The following is a 13,287-nucleotide window of genomic DNA, read 5'->3' on the forward strand; positions in this document are numbered from 1 at the left end:
AAGTGAGACCAATAAAACCTCAATTTCTTCCTAATCAGTTTGCAGAATATGGTAGTTATGTGATACAGCCTATCATCTGCCACCAGTGCTACTTGGAGACAAATTATTCTCGCTGTGAATTGGATGACCTTCTGCTATGCTTCTACCCTTCAACACGCTGGTTCATTACATCCAGCAGTCATCCTCTTTATGAAATTTTCTGGTTTCTAGAGCTTCTATTAGCCTTCACCGTGACCCAGGACAGATCTGATCACTCACTTCATCTGTTTGTCATGGTCGTGCTCGTCTGTCTGAATGAAAATAAATGATCAAAGGAAAAATGAGAAAGAAATGTCGGCTCGCTTTTATCGCCTCTGTCTGTCTGCTTCTCCCTGGAACCTCAGGCGAGCTCTGCAAGTATTAACTGCAGCTGTATAAATGGATGCACAAAACAAATCCAAACATCCCTCATCTCAAGGGAGTTGGCTTATTGACTGTATCGCCCTATGCACTAACATTCAGCCCTACCTATATTTTCAAAATGATTTCCAGAGAAGGATGTGGTGGCTCTTTCCCAAAGTAAACCTGAACAATAGGGGAAAGTGGAACAGCCTACAGGAAAGATAGCGACGTTTTTTGGAAAGATGAGGAGTAAAATCGAACAACAGGGAAAGTGACTTTCCTCTCTCTGAGATGACACAATGGCGAATGTGGGAGAGAGGAAGCAGGGGTTCGCTGCTGGGGTTGGAAAAGCACCACAAGAGCATGTTATCACTAGGAAGGACAAAAGAGATTCAGAATCCAGCCCCACACACACGTCCACCACCACAGACATATGTTGGAAGTTAAACCCTCGAAGATTTGCAAAAATGTGGCGCTGTTGATCTCTGTGTGGGTACAGTCAAACACAGGGATGCCTGGAAATATAAACGATTATGTTATATAATGCTGAGATGAGTGGGGTGAGGAAAAAAATGAAGTCGCTGGACGGGAGGTGAAGAGTGAAGCTTTTAAAATCCCTTAGTTATTTATAGTCATTGCACTTTAATAGCATCTTGCTTGTCTTATAGGACAAGCTCATGGGGTCATATATCAAAATTAAAAAAAACCTATGTAGATTGAGTCAGAAATGCTGTAAATGAGTTACATCACTTTGCTGCGTAGACATGAGTTGCATCCTTTGATAGGAACAATATAATAGTTTATACTCTTGAAACTGATGGTATGGAACGTTTAGCTTTATGTTACTGCAGCACAATAAAAAGTTATTGCACTGTGTTCAAAATTATTGCGCACAATTTGGCAGGATTAATAAAAAAAATAAAAAACATCAAGCTCATGTTTACAAGGCTTGTCTGTTCATAGTTAGGCATTGTCTTCTCTTGTTGTGGTGTCTTGGCTCCAAATGTGAAAGGTTCATTGTTAAGGGATCTCTTTGTTTCTGCCGCCCACAGAAGTAAACTTGTGACTTGTTGCTGGTCTATTATTCCTCATGTGTTGACCTGAACCGTCCAGTTATCCTAATCAGGCTGTTTTTTTTTTCCTTTTATTTAATTTTTTCATTGCTTTTGTCTCCACAGTGACGAATAAGAAACCAGGCAACGTGTCAATCACTAAAGTGAAGCAGTTCCAGGGATCTTCCGCTTTTGCAAAAAGGTCACAGTGGACAATCGACCAGCTACGACAGGTCAACGGCATTGACCCTAACAAAGTATGGACTGCCATCTCTAATTCTCTTTAACCAGTTAGCCATTGACAACTTTAGGAGTATTTCTCATGCAAATGATTTTAATATGTTCCAACTTTGCTATTGTTTTCCCTTATATTTCTGAAATTACTGCCCACTCTCACTCTGACATGTGTCTTTCTTTTCAAGGACTGTCCAGAGTTTGACCTCATGTTCGATAATGCTTTCGACCAATGGGTTGCTGGTTCAGCAGGGGAGAAGTGCACCTTTATCCAGATTCTTCACCACACCTGCCAGCGTTACATTCCAGCAAGGAAACCAGACTTTGTCAACTGTCAGTCCAAGCTGCTGGGGGGTAAGATATAAAAAAAAACAACTGCTAACTGCCTTCTGTTAATATTTCTATTCAAATCACACTGGTACTACAGTGCCAGCCTCGCTGCCGTCACACTGTGCTGTAAGCCAGCCTGAATCTAATTATGTATGATGACATCCAGCACCTGGCGTGTATGAAAATGTATGCGTATTCCTTGTACACAGCATCTGCTGTGTGCTCTGCTGAAGTGAGGTCAAAGAGGATGTCCAACAAAATGCATCAGCCGTGTCTCAAAGCATGTGACACAGATCAACTGGTTTTACAGCACATAGAAATACTCAATGCACCACTAAATAATAATAACTGCTTATTTGTGACGAAGGCACATTTCATCGTGTGACAGCCTGATGTGTGAGACTCATTATTTTTGATTGGTTTCTTCAAAATAACATTACACATCACAGTAATTGATGTAACAGTCACTTAATCATTGTGTGACACTGGTATTAAATCAATGACATGAAAATCCGGTCAATTAAAAGCTAACCTCTCCCTTTTGAAAACACGATTAATTCCATTCACAAATAATAAGTAAAGACCGATCAAAGAATAAATGAGCTCGTGTCAAATGTTTTAGCCAAGTAAAATGTAAATGTAAACCAACATAACTGGTCATTTTCTGCCTGCAAATGGTTTGTTTACTGTAGTAGGGCTATGGTGATGGTGAAAATGGTGCACAGAACGTGGCTTAATCAGATATTGATCTGTTTACCCCCACGCCGCATCTCTGAGCGCCATTCAACCTGTTGTATTATTCATTCGTTTATTTGTGGAAATACATCCCTATCCTGCCCCCATCATGGTGCCCATCTGCCCCACAAATACAGGAATCAATAACCAGAAAGAGACTTTAAACATACAGCCAGGAGTCAGGAGGATAATTAGTATTATACTTTGTGAAAAGCTTTCATTCAAGCTGTAAACCCTGTTGGAGAACTTTCTAGGTTAAGCTGCAGCTGGAAAGTATTACGGCGCTTACAGTGCATTACAAAGAACTGAGACTGTGAAATGTGTACATAAAGACAACATAGTGTTCCTTTGTGCCTGTTTTTCTTACAGTGTGTGTGGGGAAACAACTATCTAGTCATTGATAATAAAGGTGCCTTGACCTGCCTCCTACTCTGAACACCATGTCCATATTTAACTCTCTTTAAATGACCTTGGTGCATACTATAGTCCCTGTGACTGTAGGTGGGATGGTAGTGGTGTCCCAGTGAGCACTGAACCTGAGGCAGTTCATGGAATATGCTCTGTACTTGTTGCATATCAACCACACGCCTCCACTAGATAATACAATTATATCGAGAGGTCATATAGGTTTGTTTCATCCGCACGGAGTCGAAGAAATATATGGATCATATTACTGAAAGCTGGGTATTAATGCATAGATTGTTTAAAATACACTGTAATGTACCAAACCAGTGGTATTTCACAAGTCAGCCGGCCGACAATTACATTCTGAGCTCCTGGCTTTCATTATGTTCGAGGGTGCTGCGTATGATTGATGAAAATGTTGGCAGCAAATTAGCAAACAGGAGGAAGAGAGAGGATGCCACACCAGAACGCTGCCAGTCCCGTCCACTCCAGTTTAAGTCTCACACCAGTGCAAAACAAAAATCATGACGCTGCTCAGGTGTGGGACCATAACTGTGGGGGACTCTTATCTGCAGAAATACTTGAGATGAAAGAGCCTTGGGAAAAAAAATAAAGCAGAGAGAAAGTTAAAGCAAATAACGCAAAATCAGTGCAAAACAATGTTCTTTTGTGTTGTTTTTGTTTAGTTTATGACAATGTTGCCGGTAGCTAGCATTTCCATGCACTACATTTATGAATATTTATAGCATATAAGCATCCAGTGGTATTATTTTGTATCTCATAGTGTAGAGTCTAGGATTTCATATCATGATGCTAAGTTATATTTAAAGCATAAAGTTTATTTATGTTATTTAATCGGTTATAATAGTATCTCTGTTTACATTCAAGTTGTGTCACTGTTCTCTGTTTTAAAGGACTTCTGCCAGAGCAGTACGGGGTAGAAGCACAGGCTTGTGTTTCTGATCCCTGATGAGGCATGTAATTGGTCCAGAAATAAAAGCAGCTAATTTGCTAATTGCCTTGTTATCAGTGCTGACTTGGGTTGCTGCCCATACTGCTATACCCCGGCACAACCCAATTCCCACCTGAGCTTTACTGTCTTAGTTGTACATGATCTGAGTCTAAATGAGATTTGTCTCCCCCTTATTTTACTCCAAATGTTTTCTGTGAACGTCTCCTCTAAGGTGTAAGCAGGTACCTCGTCTTAATGTGGAATAGATTCCAAATAGTTCTCTAACATATCTGACATAGCTTTAGTTCCTTAACACACTTATTGTAACACTCAACGTGTGAATTGTTTTACTCAACAGAATCAAAACATAACTAGTTTTTCCAGTGGCGTGACTTTTCTTAATCGACACATGATTGAGTAATCCAAACCAAAACCGTAACCCCGCTCGACTAATTTCCAAATCCCCAGATCACCAAACCCAACAATGACTTTTGATATTCTCTCATCACAGAAGGCCAAGCTGTAGATTCAGTCATTTTCCGTTGCACGATGTTTTTGAACAGAATGCGGAAAGAATTTGTTTCGCATCAAGGTCAACTGCTAAGACGAGGTAAGCACCATTTGAAAAACATGTTCCAGATGAGATGCAGAGTTTCATGGACTAAACACACAGTAATCACGTTTGAGGAGATTTTGCAGAAACCAAATTTTTGCGTGATTTGAATTCCTTACTCTGGTGCTGAGCAAGTGAAGTACTATCTCTGTACTAGCCGTTCATCGAAAGTAAACTTTATGTTGAGTTGGTGGCGGAAGCAATTGCAAATCTGACTACACTAAATGGGTCATTCAGACTGACTTTATAAATGACATCTTAACCCCTGAATTGATGACTTTGTTCTTGACTCTCAGGGCTTCAGAGTTTATTTCTGTGTTCTGTCCAAGTGAGCACAACGATAAAGTTTTACTGCAAAGTGTCACTTTGGTGGTTGAGCACACGCTTGAAGGGGATTTGAAGTTTACATCCAAAGGTTATGTGAGTTTTGTTCACTGTCCTCGCAATTTACTGTCAGACCGTGTGCAGAGTCACTGACAAATACCGTGCAGTCGTAAATCCCATTTTGAAGTATAAGGACGGTACAACGATAGAGTGCTCAATCCCTAATGGTTTCCTCTGTATTCTCTTCATCTGTGTGGTGTTTTATGAATTAACATTTAAGTTTAGTCAAGACTGTAATGATGTAAATTATGGCTCCTAATGCATTGTGTGAAGCTGACGTTTATCTGTTGATTAAAACCACTGAGAGTAGGCTGCTCATGAATACCTAGCAGCTATTTTTCTGTCAATCCCGGCGCCGCTGTGTGGTACATTTAGGACATTATGTTCCATGTTTTTCCCCAAATGCTGTCTTTTTTAACAGCATGGGGGTCAGGTCAAGCCTTTTCCTTCATGACAAAATATCAGGGGCGTAATGACGTTCCTACTTTTCTCTGAGGTGTTTAACCAAAGGGGTTAAAGGAGTCATTCAGGATGCAACATGCACCTCACTCTAAAAACAAATGTGCACATCTTTAGAATAGATAAATATGTGTTATACAAAACAAATGTAGTTCAAGTAGGAAGGACCCAAACAGTTATACAGGTTAATTCATTACTGTTTATAAAATGATTTGTTGTAAACCTGATTTGTAATTGAGAGAGAGTACAATTGAGTTTGTCTGATTGAATAGAGCCTGCAGTTCCTTGGCAAGTTGAGGTTGAAGAAGAGCATTTTAGTGCTACTATGATATATAGCATCTTTATGTTAGAGTAATGTAGTGGTCTTGGGGTAAAAAAAGAGGGAAATGTGACAGCCAAAGGGTTTACAGGGAACAAGAGAAGAGAGAGAAGTGTGTTTGATAAAATGGAAATTCTCGAGCTACTTGTTAAAGAGAGGACTGTGAATTGACATCACAGGGAAGGAAATGCTGCAAGACTGTGGAGAAAAATGACTGGATTATAAAAAAGTAACTGGATAACAGGCTGTAGAGGAATAATAGGTGTGCGTCAGGAGCTGGGGAGGATGTGCCCTTCCTGTTTGAACCTCTGCTATAGTTTCATTCTGCTGCTGTGGGTAATGTCAAGATTTGCATTAATTAAACAGCAGTAGGCGTTTATTTGGCAGTCGGAGCAGCATAGCTCTGCCTTTAGGCCTTTATAATGTCTATTAGCTATTATATATTACAGACTTTTTTCTCATTTCATTCATCATTCTTTTATATGTAATCCATTTGGAAATGTGAAGAAGAATTAGTGTCTTCCCTGCCGTTGTTATACAGTAGGAGACTAACCCTTGCAACATACTAGAACATGTGCACATACAACATTGCATGAACTACGTACCTCAAGGATGTATGTGCAATATGTGACTTGATACCATTTGTTGTATTTATTTTAAATCACCATTTTGTTATAGGGCTTTTTGCGTCTGCTTCTCATCAACTTCCGCTGAATTCAAAAATAAATTAAAATATGCGCTTTAATCACAATACTATTAAAATTGTCAAATTGGTTGTGGTTTGGGTGAAACGGTTACCACAAACCTGCAGTTATGAAGCTGAAATGTAAAGTGAATGTGTTTTAGTATTCCTCACACACCCTTGTTTGCTTTCCTGGCTGCTTTTCCTCTACTTTGTTGTAATTTATAGATGCAGGAAATAGGATTTTTTGGGGTAGGATAACAGTGTTCAACAAATGGGCACACCGTTTGTGTATTTATGAATTTCAAATCCACCTTAAATTAGATATTTTTGTAATTACAGCTGATTGTAAAGTGAATAGATTCCTTGTTACTGCTTGTGATGACAAATGCTTCTTGCTTTTGTCATTAACAGCAGAAGCTGGTATTGTTGCAGGGCCTCCTAGTGAACTGAAATTACATAAATCATAAGTTAAACAAGTGATAAAATGTTTTAATATTCCCTCTGTGGTAATAGCAGAGACCAAAATATGAAGCCTCAGGTTAAAAATAACAGCAATTACTGTCTACTTCAGAGTCAGAAGCTATGCAGGTACAATTAACAGGATATGTATCCTTGGCAGAATGTTTCATAAGTTTCCTTGCCTGATTTATAACATGCGGGTAAATTTTTCGATGCCACTTGTTGGAGCGTAGATAAGTATGTGCACGCTGATACACAAAAGAAATTACTGAAAGATGGTCTCTGCCTTAAAACTCCCACACATATTATACCCCCACAGCATTATCCTTGCACCGTGATGATCTGATCACATACGCTGCCAGAATGAAAATACTCTTAAGCACTTTACCATTTGTTGTTTGCTTGGAGCTCTTGTTTGTTCTTCATGTACTTTAACGATGAATGTAATTTGGCTGTCAGCATCTTTTGAAGCGTATCTGACATGTAGTTGCTGATAACCTTGAGATTATTCCTGTGATCTACTGCTTACAGAATATTGTAAAAACATTTCTCTACTTTCCCTGTCATGCTGTATTTTCTGGAATATTTTTTTTTGACATAAAACAACATTCCTTTATGATCAGTGTCCATTGTTTGAGAAGCCCAGTCTGATTATGTCGATATCTTGCAGTACAATAACAAAATTCCTTCCACATTGTTGAGAGAGGCGTGTTGTGGGTTCAGTAGATTTTGAATGTGAGTTGACTGAATCTTAACAAAAAGCACCTCTTATGAGATATAACAGGAAAAACTTTAACCTCCTGTCTTATTAAAATTCAGTCTGAAGTAACGCCAATGAACCTACCAAGTGACATGACAGCTGCTGTTATCCTCTTATCAGTGGTGGCTGATCAGCCTCCACTTAAAGTTGAGACGCCACGGCTCTGAGGCTCCCAGCTACGGTACCAGATAGCATAATCTGCTCCTACACATGTTCCATTCAGCTTGTGATGCTCATCATAAACCCTCCAGAACGTCTCCACCCTGTTTCTTAATTACATTCTACACCGGGGGAAGCCACATTACAGCCTACCCCCTTTATTTTTTCTGAGAATAGAGAAGAAACGGCACAAGAAAAGGGAAAATGGTGGGCAGAGAGTAAAATGAAGATGTTCTCTTGAGTGCATGGTGTGGAGCGTTTGTGAGCGTGGGGGTTGTATTGAGGATGATGGGAGTGTTGCTCCCAGGGCTTCTGCGGAGGAGGAGAGGATTAAGAGAAATGTGTCTGAAGGTGAAAAGGTCTTTTTCCTCTCTCGTGAAGACCTGACGCATTGAAGTGAAAATACATGATCAGGAAAGCGTTTTGAGCTTTCTAATGAAGCGGTCGGTGTAGACTACTCAAACGTTTGGCTAAATTAAAAAGGAATGCCGACAGGGCTGAAGTTTATTTCAGAACTGGTCCAGATGTCTCCGTCATTAGCAATCTCTGGGATATTGCCTAGAGGGAAAACGTGTGTATGTGCATATGTAGGTGTGGGTATGGACATCTATACATTCCTGTGTGTGTGTGTGGAGCCTGGGTGTGTCTCTACCTACGTTGCTATGACTTTATTAAGTTAGCTTCTTTTGAAGGAACACCAGCTGGAGTCGCCGCTTGCTTCTCGGCTATCATATAATCCACTGCAGAAGAGCTGTCCCAATTATCTGTCACTCAGCCTTCCTGGCTTGATGCCAGGGGACATACATTTGCTATATTGCGGTTTCCCGTAGGAATAAATAGGATCTGGCTTGTCAGGTCTGAAAACACAAAGTATTTCCCTAAACTGGCTGTCTGCCCTGAGGTACCTCTCCATAAAATGACAGATTACACCCCACAGAACAATGCAACTGTATTGTTGACAAAGAGAAAGCAGCAGGAAGATTGCAGCTCCTGGTCTCGTTGTTAGCGTAGTGCATAATGGCAGCACTCCCAACCTGCGGTTAGATTAATGGCTTGTCAGAGAAAACATCCGCAGGGCTGCCACGGCCATCCGAAGACGTGTTCTCTGTATTCTATCCGCTGTCGGGTCTCCAGGGCGGTCCACGCAGCCAAGCAGATATCCTTTCTTTATTACACTATCGTTTAGGAAAGAGGAGAGTAGTCGCACAGCTGACTCCAGTAGGTGGAAGAGAAGCTGAACCAGGAGTGACATCCTTCCCCAAAGGTGCCATTAAATCCAGAGTTGCCAGAGTGGCATTCTTTCAAGTTTGGAAAGGTTAATTTCACTTGATCTTTCCTTGAAGTAAATCAGCTTTGAAGAAAACTCATTAGCCACCTTCCCACACCACACCTGTTGGAAGCCATTTTGTTTTTCAAGATTTTTGTCTTTCCTCATTAACATTAATTCCCAGGTCACTGATTGCATTGCTCCCATCTAATGTTTTTTTCATGACAACTGGTGTCTTGCATTATACAGTTCAGCAAAGGATTCACACTTTTCTCTTCCCTCTGTCTTTCCTCCTCTTCTGTTCTCCTCTCTCGGCTCTGTCCGGCTCGTTTCCTCATTCCCATCCTCAGCCGCAGGTAACAGCATACTACACTCCGCTGCGGACAGTGTGACGAGCGCTGTGCAGAAGGCCAGCCAGGCTCTGAATGAGCGCGGCGAGCGATTAGGTCGGGCTGAGGAGAGGACCGCAGACATGATGAACAGCGCTGAACAGTTTGCGGTCACTGCGCAAAAGGTGAGGCAATATGGAAGCAAGGTACTTTACAGTGCATAACCTTATGTCATGTATTTCAATACAATATATTCAAATTCAGAGTTCTACCACGTGTTTGCAGAATATCCATGTGTGACTATAAAGTCGTTATTAGTTCAGCCAGAATGTTTTCTTAAACCTGAGGATATGCAAGACTTGCTTCATTGTGACTCCGCACTAGCAGTGGGGCTTTCTGCTCTGGGAAGATAATAGTTTTTTCTTCTTCCCTCATTTACTCTCGCTCTTGTAGTTCTCTATAGGGCGTTCTCTCACCCTCCATCAATCCCACATCTCTCGTTTGTCTCAGCAAAATAATTGCATGCTGTTTAATGAGGCTATTAGCATAATATGACAAAACAAAACAAAAACATCATCACACCTGGCTGCGATCTTGGTCGTCTTTATATTACACACCTCATGTTCACAGCTTGGCGTCTTGTAATAAGTTAGACAGTCCTGCTGGACTGTCGCGCTGTTAGAGGATAGCCTTCACTGATAGTCCTGTGCCAGAAAAGTCATGTCAATTACTTTAATAGTAAAGCTATCCACTACCTATTGAAATGACAGATTTGAACGATGCATAATACCGTGCTAGTGACGGTGGAATAATTGAAAGTCGTTTGAGGAGCTTTGCAGGGGCCCCTCACTGCTCACAGATGAGCTTCCCCACTGTGATGAATTACAAAAACTGTGATAGGCAGAGACAGAAGAGATGTCTGCGGTTGTTTCAGGAGGAAATGACTCCATAACCCCCACAAAGAACCCCTCATTTGCCAGGGTTTCTCATTTCACTTGCTGCCATCAGCTTTTATATTATTTTCTTCATAACTTAGCATTGATCTTGCATTTCCATCTGTTCACAAACCTGTTGATAGAGTACGAGATGGATAGAAGTAATTCCTAATTCTGTTTGAGGAGAACGTCTTGATCTTGATATATTTAGAATTTTAGTTTTGCTACTTTTCAACTTACCTGCATATTTTATAAGCGGACCTTTGCATCTTTAACTTTTTAGTGCAGCAGAAAACGATCTGGGTCACCTTGACTCTTCTTCTGTTAGTGATCTTCCGCAATCCCATTCCTCCACCTCACATTGTGACAGCAGACAGTTTAGCTGCACTCGGCTCTAATCAGAACCTCTCCTTTCTGTGCGCTGCTCTACTGCCCCCACTTGATCAATCCACAGAACTCCTCATTCTCCAGCAACATGCCCCATGCACATTGTATTTAAAGTCTATACACCAATCAGCCAAAACATTAAAACCGCTGACAGGAAAAGTAAATAACATTGACCATCTTGTAAAAATACAAAGTTCTGCTGGGAAACTTTTGGACCTGGCATTTGTGTGGATGTTGCTTCGACATGTAGCACCCACCTAGACCAGACCAGGCACCCCCACCCTGTAGCAATGACACTCCTTAATGGCAGCAGCCATCCCCAGCAGGATCCAGCCTGACACAGACACACACACAAAAACGCTTTAGGAAAAACTAAAAAAAAACAAAACTGATCAAGTATCTGTGGGATGATCCACAGAGGCCCCTCCCCTCAACCCCCCACTAACAACATCCTGTTGCCAGACACCACAGGACACCCACAGAAGGCCCATGTTTCTCTTTAAGTGTGCAATGCAACCTGATTTTACAATCGGGCTCTTGTAGCCTGATCCCATCTTAAAAGCTCAAATGGTCAAACTTCTGTTTCCTCGTGTTCTTCTTTCTTGAATTTTCTGACTCTATTATCCTGCAACTCCCCTACCCTAATTTTTCTGCAGCTCGCCATGAAGCACAAGTGTTAAACCACTGCCAAAACCAACTGGGCTGGGGAGGGGGGTTCGGCATCACCAGTGGCTGTACAGGAGAAGGATTCCAAATCTTATTATTTTTTAAATATTTTAATATGATTAATATTTGTTAACAATGTTAACATTTTAATGTTCTTGGTTATTGTATTCTGGTGCATTTTGGTCCTGATGATGGTGATACTTTGAGCAAAAGGGAGCGAGAGAGGTAAACAACATTACTTCAGACTTCATGGTTCTCTTTGCCAAAAAAAAAAAGTCACGTACATGATAATGACGGCCACTCAATACACTTCCTCTTTTGCTCAGACGCTGATGTGAGCGTACACTTGTTGACGAGTCAGCGATTACTCCCAGACAATAACGGCTAATCTCATGTGTCGTTTAATAGTTATTTATGAACACTGCAGTCATTATTCAGTCTGACTTATGACCGAACATTCTTAAAGGTTTAATGCTTAGGTTGTAAATAGATAAATATTTTGCCAACAAATTTTGGACCGTGGGATATTAGATAAAAAGAATGTGGAAATATAATTTTTTAAATGTATCCTCTGCTTTGACTCTTGAATATTGAACTTTTTGTTTTTCTGTCCTTAATTCTAAAATGTATCTAAACAGTATTAGTCCAAATATCGTCAACAGAGCATTGTCTGCAATTCAGAACCAAAACTAAAGGTTGCCAACTTTTTTGAAAGTGTACTTGAAGAATTTCAGTTTAAAGCTAAGCTTATTTAGTATAATAATTTATGTTAAAGGGGAACCGTTCAGTAAACCAGCTTCTGCATTGTAAAAAGCGACATGTAATTCTTCTAGTACTATTATCTCAATGTCTGTAGAGCTAATTTCTCCCTGAACATGGCATTGTTAGAAATTAATCCTGGCTGTATTTCAACTTTAAACATTTCAGTAGTCATACGTTGTGCTTTTAATATGATTCGGGTCGATCTTTATGATGATGCGAGTGCTAATGAAGGACGAAATGTCTTAAAATAGTAGTGTTTTGTTTTTTTTGTCAGTCCGCTCAGACTGACTATAACTTTGGCTTCCTCACTGGTGAGACACCACCCTCACACCTGATGTATGTGTTTGATTCCTTTTTTTATATTTTGAATTTTATAATTCATGATGTTATAAATGCACTGATGACCTTATCTCGCAGAGCACTGTTGAGTTCATAATGAAACGTTCCAGTTGCCTAACTCTTGGTGTGCTTATATTCCTCTCTCTAACACTTTGGATGTTCATTGTTTTAATAAAAAAATTATATAAATTTGTATTCTGTGTCTTTTTATAGCTAGCTTTAAACAGTGGCATAATCGCTATGGCATTTCTGTATTCAACTAATATTGATGTTCTTTACTCATAAACGGTAAGCTGACAAATGCTCACGGGTCATTATTCCATGTTCTATGTCCGATATGTCTCAAACAATGATCTCAACTCTCATCTCATACTGTACAACGTCAAATAAAGTCCAGTCCTCAGTCACAATAAAATGGTTCTTTATTAATGTCTCACCTCAGACTGCGACTCAATGTTGTCTTCCTTCATGCAAAAATCTGCCTCCGTGAATCAATGAAGGTAACAAGAGAATGTAATACACTGCCTGGCCAAAAAAAACGTCTCCACCGGGATTTAAGTAAGCAAACTGGTACGAGCCTCGTATTGGATAATTACTGCATGGGTGATTATCTTTCAGGTGGCAACAAGTTATTTAACCCCAACTGATGCAATGAGTAGCTTTTCATTTCTTAAA

General features: G+C 40.3%; 1 protein-coding gene across 3 annotated transcripts in view; it reads left to right on the forward strand.

Moving 5' to 3' along the window:
• Nucleotides 1-13,287, forward strand: part of stxbp6 (syntaxin binding protein 6 (amisyn)) — a 140,883-nt gene that overhangs the window by 36,997 nt on the left and 90,599 nt on the right. For 2 of the 3 annotated variants that reach the window (XR_014699661.1, XM_084569298.1), the window contains exons 3-5: nt 1,560-1,690; nt 1,856-2,021; nt 9,545-9,708. Coding sequence is in view for 2 of the 3 variants with exons in the window: in XM_084569298.1 (XP_084425424.1) it covers nt 1,560-1,690; nt 1,856-2,021; nt 9,545-9,708 (461 nt within the window). In the remaining variant the exon portion in view is untranslated. Of the gene's footprint in view, nt 1-1,559; nt 1,691-1,855; nt 2,022-9,544; nt 9,709-11,501; nt 13,239-13,287 lie in introns of those variants that run through there. The other variant, XM_084569297.1, reaches the window with a different exon arrangement.

Source organism: Chelon labrosus (assembly GCF_963514085.1).
Source record: "Chelon labrosus genome assembly, chromosome: 20".
Lineage (NCBI taxonomy): Eukaryota > Metazoa > Chordata > Actinopteri > Mugiliformes > Mugilidae > Chelon > Chelon labrosus.